General features: G+C 40.2%; 1 protein-coding gene across 1 annotated transcript; it reads left to right on the top strand.

Moving 5' to 3' along the window:
- Nucleotides 1-5,082: 5,082 nt before the first annotated feature.
- On the top strand, nt 5,083-5,607 carry LOC150084498 (protein CFDP2-like). The gene has a single exon (XM_090376266.1). The coding sequence runs from the start codon at nt 5,083-5,085 to the stop codon at nt 5,605-5,607; it is 525 nt and encodes a 174-aa protein (XP_090232392.1).
- The last annotated feature ends 10,974 nt before the right edge of the window (nt 5,608-16,581 follow it).

Here is a 16,581-nt window from a genome sequence, read left to right as displayed (position 1 = left end):
TTTTTTCGCAATATCAGTGTGGCGAACTGATGGCAGACGAAGCAAGTTCTGTGAACGAGGGAGTGATGCAAACGGCATGATCTTGTTTTGAGAGTAGGATAAGTTGGAGGTATTAGTACTGTTTCCCTTGGATCAGTGCGTCACGACTTCCCCTTCTCCTTCCCAGGAGAGGTCTGGGAAGGATATGCAAGGGTCCAAGCGTGTACGTATAATAAATTACACACACCAAAAATAAAAAAAATAAATAAATAGAACGCTAAGCTTTTTATAAGAAGATTAAGAAATAATTCCTTAAACTGTTAAATCCCTCGCATTGCATTTACTAATATGGTCTTAAATTGCATCAGATTAGCAAAGACCTTCTTGCCCGTGAAAATAAATTGGTTGAAATAAATTACGCAAATGTCATTTCAATCTCAAATACAGGAAATTTGAATGATAAAAGTCATTCCAGTTTTCTCGTCAGCTATTACCACAAGATAGTACAGAAATGTCTCATGAATACTTTGCCTGCAGGATTGCTGCTCGCGTTTCTTGTCTAAACACTAGTTGCACCCTAGAGGCGTTTGATATGTTAGAGGTTTAAGTAAATATGACAGGAGAGCACTGAAAGAAAACAGAAGCAGGGATGAATTACAGTAATGGTACCATGTGCCATTGGGCGTACTGTAATGTCGGAGATAATGATGTGATTGGTCTAATTACAGTCATTCTGGGTGTGCATTCGCTGGCAGATAACTGGTTTTCTAACACCACGTGCGTAGTAACTTGAGGTTACGAGACACCTTTGGTTCATCTTATCGTCTTCTGTATTCTGGTAAAGATCCTTTAAATGCAATAACTTCGATTACACATCGGGTAATTTCTGTTGCAGCCCTAATCCATGAAGCACTTTTAACTTTAATCATCAAGAAAAAAAAATTGTTGTTTGCAGTCTGTTTCGTATAAATAGGATGACTGAAATAAATTCTCCATTCTGTTTCTGTGCAAAATTGTGATTAATAGAACCAGCACTAAAGGCTGTACAGCAGCGATCTCGATGGGTTATATAGATGTTTCTAGAAACCCCTTACGAACATAAGCTGAATATCCCCAGGAAGTAGTGGCGAACCAGTGACACAAGTCACACAGTGACGATCATAGATATTTTACGTGATGTACCGTGAAATGTCGACAACTATTACTAATGGGTGGTAAACTACAAATTATTGCGCTTATAAAATGTTTATTTATTAATCTCAATTGCATTATTGTGCTACTTATGGTATATGATATGAATGATGGATATTGAATGATTGAATGTGCTTGAGTTGATTGAATGAATCTATCTGCCTGTTATTAGTTATACATCATCAAATCCATTCCTGAATATACAGAGGGTGTCAATAAATTATTCAACTGATTAAGAAACTCGATTCAAGTTTTATTGTAATAGTATTGTAAAACGGTTTGCTGCACTTAAAGCAACGCAAAGAATTTCTAATCACAGTTTATTATCACTCAACCACACTTCTGCAAATCCAACATGGGCAACTTTGGTAGCATGTAGAATGTCAAGCCGGTAGCCGATTTAATTCCAAATGTTTTGAAGCATTTCTTGAGAGAAAGAAGTCATTTCCTGTTTAATCCGGTCTTTTACCTCTGTGGCGTTATTAACTTTTTCTTGCATACACTTCATCCTTGACGTAGCCCCACACAAAGAAATTCATAGGTGTAATATCCAGAGAATAAGGAGGCCATGGAATGGGACCATCCCGGTCGATCCGTCTTTTAGGAAATTTGTTATTGAGAAAATTGCACACATGCAAGCTCCAGTGAGGTGACACCCCCATCTTTTTGATAGAACACATGTGGCCGCATATCTTCCAGCTGAGGTTCAGAATGACATTTGAACATATATAGCTCATTAGCGGAATTCACAGTGTTTTCTTTGAAGAAAAATGGCTTAGTCACTTCTGAAGGACAGCGAGTACCAATCTTGGGACTACCACGCTCGTGTTCACGAACTGAGTGAGGATTTTCAAATCCCCATATGCGACGATTATGTCTGTTAACTTTACCAGACGGGTGGGATGTCGCTTCATCACTGAAAATAGCATTTTACAGAATGTACTCACCTTTGTCTATGAAGTTGGGAATGTGAATAGCGAATTCCTCTCGTTGTGGTTTGTCGGGCGCCTTAATTTCCTGAATGATTTGCAATTTTTAAGCATAAAGAGTCAGTGTCTTGCGAACCACTCTGTGCAATGTTGCTCGCGGTATTTGCAGCTACAGTCTTGCCCAGTTTGTAGGACTTCTGATGAACACTTCCTGAATTTCCAAAACTTTACCTACAGACACATTAGGCCTACTTGCTCCTTCCTGGTACAGCATACTGTCGGTTTCTTGAAGCTGTTTCAACGATGTACTGTCACAATTTTAATGCTGTACTGTTGCAACGCTTACTGGCATCAAGGCTACCAACCGCATGAAGAAAACTCATTGGATTTCTTTGATAACTACAGCAAACCATTGGCCCCGAGTGCCAAGCGATCTTTCTAGTGCGATTATCTAGCGTTTTTCCTAGGGCGAGTATTAGGGCTTTCATAAACCCTCCACCACTTGCAACGTTACTGCTATCGCTAGCAACGTACTGCTCTCCTCTCCTCTTCTGCTGATCGCTTGGTCACTCGTTGGCACTGATCCTGCCTTCACGTGGCAGGGCCTGTAACTTGGGAGAAGGAATTCCCTCTTCCAGGACAAAAAGGAGCAGCGATGGATTGCGATGCATATCCACCGCTAGAGCCGACAGGCTCCAGATCTGTTAACACTGTCTCAGAGCGACTCCAATCGTCCGAAGAGACTTCGGACAGAAAACAAACTACAGACATGCCAGCATTTCTCATAATGCATTCACTATCCGTACAACCTTTCGGCAAGCTATCACCTTTTCTAATACAGAAATGTTTAGAATCGGTTGTTGGATCCCCTAAAATGGTGAAGCGTCTCCAACCTTGAGACCTAATTGAAACTTAAAAATCATCACATTTAGAAAAAAATTGTCAAAATTAACGACATTTAACTATATTCCAGTGTCAGTTACGCCTCACAATACTCTGAATACGTTTAAAGGCGTTATCAGTGAATGTTTTTTTTTTTTTTTTTTGATTTGGTAGTTGTTGGCGCATCGGCTTCTGTGGCCATATTGCACCTCCCAAGGTTTTTACAGTACTTTGATCCAAGCCCGAGGCGAGAATCGAACCCGCGACCTTTGGGTTGCCGGGCAGGTACTTTACCCACTCGGCTAGCCCGGTCGGCCAGTGAATGGGGCTTACTAACTGTCTCTGAAGAAGAAATAGTACAAGAGCTTAGCGAACAAAAGGTGACACATACTCGGAGCATCATGACCAAAAAAGATGGCAACCTACTACCAACCAGGTGCATTATTTTGACGTTCAATACTCCAAATCTTCCATCTTCTTTTAAAGCAAGTTACTTAAACTGCACGATTCGGCCTTACATCCCGAATCCCTTTCGCTGCTATAAGTTCCAGAAGTGCGGCCATACACAGACAGCATGCCGAGGCGATGTTGTGTGTTCTATTTGTGGCTCCTAAGAGTTTATAGTTTACAGTCCTACTTGCCCAAACTGTAAAGAAAGTTATCCACATTTTCCAAAGCTTGTGACCTTTGGAAAACAGGAAAAAAAAAATCAATCCAGAAGTATAAAGTGGAGTATAAAGTCACATACCGTGAAGCAAGAAAGCAAATACTGCTAACCATGCCTAGCCGATCATATCCATCAGTCACCAAAATCAGCTGCAATTCAAACAGATGTCTCCGTAGAACCCAATGTTTCCTTTGCCATCTGGGCCAAAACTGTGCTAACACACAATAAGAACCCTACAGTCAATGAAACCAGCAACACACCGATCAGTGTCCCAACTGATGCTATCTCAACCTTGCCCGAAATAACAAAATCAGCTACTGTCGGAAATCAAAAGAACGTGAAACCACGAAATATCAACATGTAAATTGAGGTTCAATCAGAGGATGACGACTCAGTACTAGAATTACATGCTAATGATACCATGGATACAGGCTGCCCAATCTTTCCCAAAAATTAAAAATCAAAACTAAACAGACAGAAACCTTCTTAGAAGAAACATTCAGATCAATCTTCCTCAATTAATCCCAAACAATGAACAAATTCTTACAATGGAACTGTAGAGGATTACAATGTAACATAGATGACCTGAATCATTTACTCAAACGAATTAATGCAGTAGGTGTATGCTTACAGGAAACCTTTTTATCACCACAAGTTTCTTTCAAATTCAAAAATTATACTATGTTTAGGCGAGACAGGGATTCTGTCACTTCTGTCCGTAGAGGGGTAGCTATTCTTTTAAAAAATACCATACCATCAGGACATCTCCAACTACAAACCTCCGTAGAAGTTGTAGCAGTTCGGATGGCAATGGGACCCTTGCATCCATTTATATCCTACGGAATTATCCTTGCTCCCAGACTGAACTTGATAAGCTTATCACACAACTGCCACATCCTGTATGTTTACTCGGTGATTTAAACGGACACCATCCATCGTGGTTATCTTCCACCATGAATAGCAGAGGGCAATTAATTGAATCATTTCTGGATAACCTCTGGTTCTGAGTTAATTCTCAGGGGCATAGCTGCATGCCATCGGACGGGTCCCCAGGTTGCGGATAGGGGGATGGATTTCAGATATGGAGGCTAGCTACTTTGGTGGCCCCGGACAAGCAGCACCAGCTATTATCAGAGCGTGGTGGGACAAACCTGGTAAGTTGTCCCTACAAAATTCCACACAAACTCTACGACGGTGCTGGGACTGTGGCGAGCCTGTGCCGCCACCTTAATCAAAGCACAACCAACCATGAGAGGGGCAGCAGTACCCCTCATCATCACCTGAAGGCAGAAAATGAACTGGGTTTCAGAGTGAACTTGCAGAAGTACCCTTGGCATACTCAAGACTTTGGTTCTGCTACTGCGATGTGGAGAGCAAGGGGAAACTACCACATTATCTATCCCATGTTTTAAATTTAAATAAGTTTTAGTAGTCATGAATTTTCCATACATTTCTTCAGCGGGTGACTCCAAAGAGACCTTGGTCAGTCAAGCACAAGGTGTCGTGTCCGGCAGGAAGAGATGTAAGGCTTCTCAGGCCGTCAACCAACGAAATCCTTACACGTTACACGAACCTTGGAACATGGAACATCAGAACTCTGCTCCAGAAAGGAAAGTTGGAATCATTAAAAAAGAAATGAGACGATACCAACTCAAGATTTTAGGATTAAGCGAGGTCAGATGGAAAGAAGAAGGAGACTTCTGGAGTGATGAATTCAGAGTAATTCACTCTGGAGCCACAAATGGACAAGGAGGTGTAGCACTAATTATGGAAAGAAAAATCGGAAAAGAAATAACAGACATACGAGTCATAGGTACGAGAATAATAACAGCAAGAATAGCAGGAGTACCAACAAACATGCTGATCGTCCAAGTCTACATGCCAACGTCCAACCACGAGGAACAGGAAGTAGAAGACATCTACGAACAACTGGACGAAGTACTCAAAGGCACACCATAAAACCTCAATGTGGTAATCATAGGAGATTGGAATGCGGTTGTAGAAGAAAAAAGAGAAGACAATATCACTGGAAATTACGGACTGGGAAACCGAAATGAACGAGTGCAGCGCCTTGTAGATTTCTGCAGACAAGAGAAACTCATCATAACAAATACATGGTACCAAGTTCCCAAAAGAAGAAGGTATACATGGAAGAGCCCAGGAGACTCAAATAGATATCAGCTAGATTATATCCTAGTAAAAGAAAGATATCGAAATCAAGTCAGAAAGTCCATAGCTTACCCAGATGCAGATAGTGATCACAATCTTGTAATGTTAAAGAGCAGACTAAAATTTCAAACACTAAAGAAAAGGAGCAACAGGAAGAAGTGGAATTTAGAATTATTAAGACAAGAAGAAGCAAATCAAAAATTCAAAGACACAATAGGCGAAGCGTTTTGAAAACAAAACAGTAGAAGAAAAATGGAAGTTTATTAAAGAAACCATCACCAGAGCAATAACATGAATTGTAGGCTTCAAAGGAATAGAAGCGAGGAAACCCTGGATCTCACAAGAAATATTGGTAAAAGTAGAGGGGAAAAAGGAAATGGAAAACCAACGATACTGAAGAAGGTGTAGCAAAATATAAGAAATTAAGGAATGAACTACAAAGAGAGTGTAGGCAAGCAAGGGAAACGTGGTGGAGCGAGAGGTGTAGATTCGTTGAAGATCTAGATAAAAAAAAGGCAGATCAGATCTAGTTTTCAACAAAATTAGGCACTTCACAAGGAAGAAGGGAATAAGATCCAGCACTATAAACAACAAACATGGTCAACTTTTGACAGAACCTGAAGAAATAAAACACAAGATGGAAAGAATATATCACCGAACTCTACCAAAAAGACCACCAAAAAGAAACAGAAATCAAAAGCAGTGGCTCAGAAGACAATACGGAAGACCTGCCAATAACCAAAAAAGAATTTGAAGCGGCACTAAAAGCAGTGCCTATTGGAAAAGCAGCAGGAATTGACTCCTTGCTCATTGAGCTCATTAAAGAGGTGGTGATGAGCTACATGAATGTATTTTCACCTTAACAAACCAGATGTACAAAGAAGGTTCATGGCCTGAAGATCATTGCACAGCAGTCATGATCCCATTCCCCAAAAAGCACAATACCAAGGAATGCAGCCAACACCGGACTATCAGCCTTAAATAATAAAACAGAAAATCAGTGACAAAATTAATAGATATTTTGCACCCGACCAATTTGGTTTCAGGAAAGATAGGGGCACAAGAGATGCCATCGCAGTCCTAAGGCTCGTGGAAGAGAGATTTATTGACCTAGGAAAAAATCTTTACATTTGCTTCATTGATTACGAGAAAGCCTTCGATAGAATACAATGGCCAAAAGTCTTCTCAATCCTGGAAAAAATAGGAATGGACGAAAACATACTAAACTTAATAAAAACATTGTACTAAGACCAGAAAGCTATAGCATACATTGATAACTTGTAAACAGACCCAACAAAAATAGAAAAAGGAGTACGAAAGTCTACCTACTTTCACCAGGCCTATTTAACCTCTATGCGGAGGACATGATAGCAGAAGCCCTTGGAAACAGCAATTTAAGAGTGACCATACATGGCGAACAAATAAAAGCAATAAAATTTGCGGATGATCAAGCAATTGTAGCAACCAAATGGAGTGACCTGATCGAGATGTTAAGGCTGGTCAACCACACAGCAGAGCCTTATGATATGAAAATTAACATGAACAAAACGAAGTGCATTACATTCTCAAAGGACCCCAAAGCTATGAACATCAAAATAGGAAACAATAATATTGAACAAGTAGCAAAATTTAAATATTTAGGACAAATGCTGAGCCAAGATGTAAGATGCACCAACTAAATAAAAGCAAAAATTGGGCAAGCAAACAAGCTTTCAAGAAAAAACAAAAACTTCTGACAACAAAGTATTTGAATGAGCATATAAGGAAAAGAATTCTAAAATCCTATGTTTGTAACACGGCCCTATATGCATTATAAACCTGGACGATAAACAAACGAGACGGACAGAGAATTGAAGCATTTGAGATGTATGCTGGAGAAAATTCAAGAAAATAAGCTGGACCGAAAAAAAGAACAATGAAGAAGTCTTAGAAGAGCTAGGAGAAAAACTAAAAATGATAAACCTAATCAAGAAGCGAAGAGGAAAGTGGTTTGGAAATAACCTAAGACACAGTGAAATGTTAGGCTTGATTATAGAAGGAAAGATTAATGGAACTAGACCCAGAAACAATTTCATAAAGCAACTGCAAAGGGATACAACAACAAGATCATACCATGAATCGAAGAAGCTGACACTCACCAGAGAGATGTGGAAAAAGGTCATCAGTGCTACCAACCAGTCGTAGAGACTGAAGGAACCCATGATGATACACTGGATAACCATGATCTGAATGTATTCTCTGGCTCTCCAACTCATGTTCAACTACCTTCAGAGACTACATCAGCCGTAGACTTATCCATTTGTTCAGCGTCTCTTTTTCCAAGCATGGGATGGTTAGTGCTGAATGATCTATTCCACAGTGACTATTTTCCTATTATAAGTTCCATTCAAATGCAGGTCATGTCATGTCCTAATGGCCGTACTTCTTGGAATTTCCACAAAGCAGATTGAGAAAAATATTCCACTTGTGTCCTACTCGACAACCAGTATGTACAGTAACAACATATTGACGTAACTGATCACATTCTGATCACACGTAACTGATCGCCTAAAGGCTCTCTGTTTGTGTTTGAACACTGTCTTCAAATCTGCGTACATATGACGCAGTTGTGGGAAACCACAGGTGGCGCCTGACTATGTCTTCAACTCTGCAGAAAAACAGTCGTTCCTCCTGGAAGAATTCAAATCATTTTCGAAGCGCGTCATAAAGTAATCCAATGCAGTTTGTCAGTTCTCTTACTGGGTCTTCCGCAGTCAGATAGTATAGAAAACAAGACTACAGCTTGGAGATTACTTATGATAATAATGTGCATAATGATTTCAATTGCATTTCAATTTTTATTAGAAATACAGGAAGAAATAAGTAAAGCATTAAAAAAACGCTGATTGCATATTACGTTGTGAAGTTAAAACAGTTACTTTTATATATAATATTATTAGTTAATTAATAGTAAGTAATTGGTAACAAGATTATTAGTTATTTACTTTTCACTTCTGTTAATCAAAAAATATAAAAATTCGATTAAGAAATAAAAATGGAATGTTCCTGAAATGCAAGGTACATTAACGAACTTATTCTTTCTTTACAATGGGTAAATATTCTTCGTAAAAGCCTCTTGAAACATAACTATAGTAATACTATTATTACTTTAACCAAACTAAGAAGATAAACGTGGTATGCGGTGTGTAATTGATCCAGAGGTAATTATAAGACCAAATGTCACTGCACATCATGTTGCAGCACTAGAATATTTTTCTCTCCATACAGGAAGAGAAAAAATCATGAAGGTATATTTTGATTTACATTTTAATGAATTTCTTTTGTCATCATTCAGATATCCATTTTGTAAATATCGTAGTTTTATTGCATTTTAAAACAAATTAATTCAGATGCAAGAAGAAAATTGATAGCCCCGAGGAAAAAAACTTAATAATCATTGGAGTCACTACAATAATTTTGGAAATGATTTCAGAGTTCATAAACGTTTAGTTTTGTCTAATTAAATCATTAATTTGGTTAGGCAAAAATAAAAGGCGGTAACGATGCGATGCAACCATCATAATAGAAACATATTTGTTGAGAATTTGTGCCGAGGCAGCTGAGAATATGGGCAGGTTCAGGACATCTGTAAATTGGATATTCTATGGTCGACCACAGAATAGAAACGATCAAAAAAAGTTTCTGGAAGGAAATCTTTCAACCTTTGCCTAACTAATACAGTGGCACATTTGACCACTGTGTGAAAAAAATTTCCACCCTTACCGATGGAGAAGATTTCTGCGACTTTTTCCGGTCGAAATAGAATCCAGGTTTTCCAAACTGTATGGCCCGGGTGCCAAGCGTTCCGTGGCTAAGCAATTCTGGCGCGTTTCTGAAAGCATTTTCTGTAAAGAGCATTTCAGCGAACAGATTCTATTTTTTGTTTCAACAAAAAATAGAATCTGTTCCTTGATTTGTTTTTCTTGACTGAAATCGTTTTCTTGATTTATATATCAGAGTCGCTGTTTCGCACTATAAGAAGTAGGCGGAGGCCCAGAAAGGAAAGCCACCTTCCGGTTTCTTTTTCTATAAGCACTAACTTAGCAACTTGGTCATCTTTTGGCACTGCTCGTGTCTCCCCGTGGCGGTGCCAGAAACCTATAAAGTAAACCCAGAGGGCCAAATGAAGCAACAAATGGATTAGGACAAATTTCCCCGATTTAGACAGCAAATACAAATTCAACGGATTTGCACAAACCCGATGATGACGCAACCGACCGAAAGAGATTGAAAACGGATACTTCCCGACAAGTTTCCTGATCCTGTATTCCTTAACGAACCAGGCCAAGGCCATATGACAATCTATCGCCATTTCTCATACAGAAATGTCTGGAAAATGTAGCAGGTTCCCAGAGAAGGTGCGATGTCTAAAATCTGGAGACCTATTGGTTGAGACCATTGGCTCCAAGCATTCTGAATCCCTTCTCAAACTCACCACATTCCGTGGAATTCCAGTTAAGGTGTCACCACATGCTACACTCAATACCTCCAGAGGTGTCATCTGAAAATGGGACCTAATGAATGTCTCAGAGGGGAAATTGTCAACGAATTGCAGGATCAGAAAGTCACAAGCGAAGAGAATTATGCTGAAGAAAGATGGCGAACGTATTCCAACTCGTAGCATCATACCGACATTTAGTCACCAAACCTACCTTCATCAGTGAAAGCAGGGTATTTGAACTGCCTCATTCGGCCGTATATTCCAAACCCAATACGATGTAATGAGTGTCAAATATTCGGATACTCTCAAACGGTCTGTTGAGGCGATCTGCAGTTAGGGCATCTGCAGTATGCCCTAAACTGTGGATTGAAGGAGATACCCGAGCTAATTTTAGATCGCAGTCTTCCCTTTCCCTTGATTGTAAAGGCAATAATCCAACCTTCTGTAAAGCACTTGATTAGTAGAAATATGGAAAAAAAAAATCCAGAAATACAAGATTTTTTGAAGCAAAAACACAATTACAACAACAGATTCCAAGACGTACATACACCGATGCTGCTCAAAGATTTCATTCAATATCAGTTCAGGCTGGTACATCAATTCCACTAAGCATCTCTATTTCTAAATGGGCTCGTTCTTTACACTCTTCTGTATCCCAATTCTCAAAGCAACAGACTTCAAATAGATCTTGTAATACATCAGGCACGATACCACCTGTTGCCCATACAACTCCCATAAGACCTGTTCAAACAGGAAACTCTGATCTCGTTACTTAGGGATACAAATGAAACTTCCAGTCAAGAAGAAACCGAAACCATTCTGGAGATCCATCCAGAAGATGAAATAGATGCAAAATCTGTTTTTCCAAAGAGAAATAAAATGAAAATTGGTCGCCTGAAACAGACATCCAAAAAGCAGGCAGATAACTTCTCTATTTAAATCCAAACAATGAAATGAAAAACATCGTCCAATGTAATTGCAGAGGCTTTCGCAGCAATATTTATGACATCCACAAGATAATTATGCATCATGATCCAATTAGAATCTGCTTACAGGAGACATATTTAACACCTCAGGTGTCTCTCACGATAAAAAAAAATTATACTCTCTTTCGGACAGACAGATTGGCAGATTGGGGAAAGTACACCTCTCATGCATTCTTCGATAATGAGTCCATGGAATCTCATCAATTGACACAGTTACCAACCATATTACAAAACAGATTCTAGCAGCTGCGTCTGCTGCCATCCCACAATCTCAGTCAAGCATCCGTGGAACCATAAATTATTGGTGAACATAGTGGCATAGTGTTTGGGTAAGGTGCCACCTGTGATTTCCCACATCTGAGCTATCAGTACTCTTGTAATGTATACATAACCTCTGTAAAAGCCAGAAAAATCGTAGTGTGTTGTATGTGAAAAGTGTTGTGTTGGGTTCAGTTGTAATGTTCTGGCTGCTTGGCTGCAGGGCCCCTAGTGGGACTCCACGTTGCCCGCCACCACCACCTTCTCTTTTCTTGTTTTGCAATATATAGCTGAATGCCAGCCACTGTGCAAGGGATTCCTTTTCTGAGTTTATGATGTAGTCCGCTCTTGATGACTTCAAGGTGGAGGGGCGTATAGCTAGCTAGCCAGGACTTGGAGAGCAAGGGTACTTACGGTGCAACAAGCTCTTGTGATGGTTAAGAACATAGAACTTTGGGTAGGATCCAGTTTTTTGCGATTTCTGTCAAGAATAAATCTGTGACACCACACAGCTGCATCGTAACAAACTATGGGAAGGAAGATCACTCCGTAGATGAGAGAGTGCCCTCCGTTTAAGCCCCCAGTCCGCCCGGCTGATTTCGTGTAATCATGGCTGTGTATTTCCTTATCTTAAAGGCCTTATCTTACTTTAAGTGGGGAAAAATGTTAGCTTTGCGTCTATCAAGATTCCGAGGTATTTAATCTCAGAATAGATCCTAATTGGTCTGTTTCCGATCTTGATTGTTGGAGGTCTTGAAATCTGCAAGGTTCCTTTCAACAGGATTGACTTGGTCTTTTCTCCGGAAATCGGTGGTCGATATAAGGCAGCCCAGTACTGTAGTTTTCTGATTGCATGGCTGGATCTGGATTCCAGTTGTACCCTAGTCTGAGCATGGACTATCAGGACGAGGTCATGAGCAAATGCCATGTAGGAGACTTGCTCAATGCACATCCCCAGGAACTCGTCCAGGATAATTGACCAGAAGAATGATCCCAGGACAGAGCCGTGAGGGTAGCCCTGTGAAACTTGCCTGGTGAAGTGCTGAAACTTTGTAGCAGCAATAATTTTTCTGTAGGTTAGGTATGATTTTGCATAAGCTGATTGTGATTTTGGCCTGACGGAGCCTCCTAAGGATGCTGGGCCGCCATATCCTATCGAATGCTCCCTCGAAGGCAACAGTTATTGCCGTAGAGTACTTGGAGTCTGTGGTTGTAGCTGTAGAGATCAGGTGGTGAATTGCGTCTATTGTACTGGTTCCTTGCTTGAATCCGAATTGGGTGGTTGAAGAAAGGTTTGCGGCTATGTAATGGCTGTAGAGTCTATAAAGTAGCAGTATCTACATTACTTTAGCCAGCAAGGGGAGGAGCGCTATCGGACGGTACGATTTCGTGTTTTATGGTGGTTTGTCTGGGCTTTTCGGCTCCGGGTTCCAAGCGTTTCCGTGGCCAAGCGATTAAAGAGCGTTTTTTGGTAAGCGACTAGGTTCGACTTTGTTTTCTCCCTTACTTATTAAACTTTTTCGTTAAGTAGCTTCATTTTCTTAAAAACACTAAGAAGTGAACCCAGAAGAAGGAAAGTGCCTTTTTCTTTAATTTAGTGCTCCTACTAACTGTACTACCTCAACGCTTGGCCACAAGCGGCACTGCTCCTGCCTCCCCGTGGCGGGGCTGGTAACCAGGGTGGTAAAGGTAAACCCCAGGGCCAAAAGGAGTTAACATGGATACAAATAGTTATCCAACTTTAGAACCATTGAGCTCAAGACAAGAAACTTCCGACATTGACCATAACTCTGTTCACCCAAAAAAGGCTTCGAAGAATGTGTCAAAATGACATACCGAATTTCCTGGTGGTACATTCGTTATCTGCCCAACCTATAGGCAAGTTATCACCATTCTTGATACAAAAGTGTTTAGAATCTATTGCAGGGTCACCAAAAATGGTGAAGCGATTACAATCCGGAGACTTCCTGATCGAAACAGCCACCTCAAAATATTCTGAGCGGCTGTTAAACACAACATCATTTGGGAGGCTGATAGTATCAGTTACTCCCCACAGAACCTTAAATTCATCAAGAGGTGTGATCAGTGAGTGGAAACTAATTATAGTCTCCGAAGAAGAACTACTCCAAGAACTTAGTAGTCAAAAGGTAACAAGTGTAAAAAGAATCATGAGTAAAAAAGATGGAAATCTAAGTCCAACTAGAACCATCATTTTAACATTCAGTGCGCCAGACTTACCATCCTCAATCAAAGCTGGCTATTTGAATTGTCGTATTAGACCATATATTCCGAATCCTGTTCGTTGCTTCAAATTCACAGCAGGCATGTAGAGGTGACGCCATCTGTCCCATCTGCGGATCTAAAGAGCTGATTGCTCAGCCGCAACCCCTGCGTGTCCAAACTGCAAGGAAAGTCACTCTGCCTTTTCCAAATCTTGCGAATTATGGATTACAGGGAAAAAATTTCAAAAATATAAAATAGAAAATAAAGTTACGTTTCCTGAGGCACGTAGGCAAGTTATGTTGAGCATGCCTAGCAGTCGATCCTACGCTGTTCGCACTAGAAACTATGTATCTACTGGAGCACAAACAGATGTATCAATTCCGCCTAATACCTCTATGGCTAATTGGCTTAAATCTACACTTTCAAATTCAAAAAAAGAAAATCCTCAAAAAACTAGCGAAGCTACAAATAGGCCAATCTGTATCCCTAGTGATACTCCATCGGTCCCATATGACACAGAGCAAACGAAATCTGATATAGGTGCAAAACAAATGGAAACTCCTACCAACAGTATGGAAGTAGATGAGCGTTTAGATAATGGGGAGCCCATATTTGGGCTCCCCATTACCTAAACGCCATTATCTAAACAGTCAGACTAATCCACCACAACTAAACTCAAATAATGTCTAATATCATACAATGACACTGCAGAGGATTAAGAAGCAATTCTGACGACCTAAAAATTTACTAGTTCAATATAATCCGATAGGAGTATGTCTAAAAGAAACTTTCTTATCATCTCAAGCTTCACCAATATTTACAAACTATACAATATATGGAAAAGACGGGATTTCGGAGTCCTCTGCTCGCTGAGGAGTAGCTGTGCTTATAAAATCAAACATATCGTCCAGGAAAATTCAGTTACGAGCTAGTCAAGAAGCTGTGGCAGCACGTGTTTCAATCGGTATATCAATTACCCTAACTTCTATGTATATTTCCCCTTCTTAACCATTTTCAAATACAGAACTTGGTAATCTGGTTGTGCAACTACCATCTCCAATCTGCCTTTTTGATAACTTTAATGGCCACCATCATTATGGGGGTCGCCTGCGATTGACACAAGAGCCAAATTAATCGAAACATTCATGAATAATAACAACCTAACTATACTAAACTCTGGAACTCCCACTTATATTCACCTATCTACAGGATCTACCTCTGCAATAGACTTGTCAATCTGCTCACCATCAATTCTTCCAAGCATGACATGGTCAGTGCTAAACTATCCTCTAAACAGCGATCACTTTCCAATCCTTTGCTCATTACGAACACGGGTAACTGCAAATCTCGAGCACTAATTCACCTGGAAGTTCAAGAAGGCAAACTGGGAGAGCTACTCTACCCAGGTCCAGTTAGACAGGAGTTATATTCAGCAACATCCAATTGAAGATGTAGCTAACTACATTACTAATCAGATACTAAATGCAGCTAAAAATTCAATTCCGAAGTCACGACATCACAAGTGCTCCCACCATAACAACTGGTGGAATACAGATTGTTCTGATGCCAAGCGAGAGAAAAACCGTGCTTGGAACAAATTCCGTAAGTTTCCTACAACCAGTAATCTAATAGAATACAAAAGACTTAAAGCCAAAGCAAGACAGATTAGGAGAAAACCCAAACGTGACTCCTGGATCTCATTTGCCTCAACTATCACCAAAGACACTGACCCACGATTCATTTGGAGAAGAATTAAAGCGCTAATTGGAAAATTCACTCGACCACCCTCTGCAATACTCTATTGAAATGGGAAAAATCTATCGGCACCTAAGGAAAGCGCCAATGCGCTAGCAGAATCATTCTCTACAATATCTGTTTCTGCTTCCTACTCCATCTCCTTTCAACGCATCAAGGCAGATGCAGAACGCCGCGAAATTAACTTCTCCACACGGCGCTCACTTCCATACAATCAACCGTTTAATATAACAGAACTCAAAGAATCCTTAAATAAATCTTCAAATAGTGCTGCCGGCCCAGACGATGTACATTACATCATGCTAAAACAATTATTGTACTTGAAGAGGACTTACGTACCCTACTGATCTTCTATAATCGAATCTTCTCAGAAAATGCTTATCCGCTTTCCTGGCGTCATTCTTTAATACTTGCCATGCCAAAATCAGGCAAAAACCCTTCTTTGGTTAACAATTATAGGCCAATATCTCTCACAAGCTGCATGGGGAAAATTTTTGAAAGAATGGTACATACGAGGCTTATCTGGATCTTAGAAACAGAGAACCTTTTAACAGATCATCAGAGTGGCTTTCGTAAGAACAGATCCATTCTTGATGTCGTTATCAAAGCTGAATCGAATATTCGCAATGCCTTTGTCATGAAACCACATCTAGGCATGGTCAATTTAGATATTGAAAAGGCATTTGATGCTACCTGGCGACATGGTATTATTATGGACCTTTATCACCTAGGACTAAGGGGTCATCTCCCTCAGATAATTCAGAATTTCCTACGCCACCGCTCTTTTCAAGTTCGTTATCAGAACGTACTGTCTACACCCCATATTCAGGAAGGAGGAGTACCACAGGGATCTATACTCAGCGCAACGTTATTTGCAATTCGAGTCAACAGCATAACCAGAGATATCCCCAAAACAGTGGAGGTTTATATGTACGCGGATGACCTCGCCATCTCCTGCCAGTCGCAAAGCATGAACACCATTGAACGTCAACTCCAACTTGCCATTAATAGAATTGAATCCTGGATGTCACGCAACGGATATCGACTAGCTGAACAGAAATC

The sequence above is a fragment of the Mastigoproctus giganteus genome, chromosome 6, assembly GCF_048544385.1.
Source record: "Mastigoproctus giganteus isolate SK-2022 chromosome 6, ASM4854438v1, whole genome shotgun sequence".
NCBI lineage: Eukaryota > Metazoa > Arthropoda > Arachnida > Uropygi > Thelyphonidae > Mastigoproctus > Mastigoproctus giganteus.
Note: the sequence above shows the minus strand (reverse complement) of the source record. Positions and strands in the feature narration are given on the sequence as shown.

Excerpts from the sequence above, each read along its gene's own strand:
- LOC150084498 (XM_090376266.1), top strand. The coding sequence starts at position 5,083 with ATGAATTTTCCATACATTTCTTCAGCGGGTGACTCCAAAGAGACCTTG.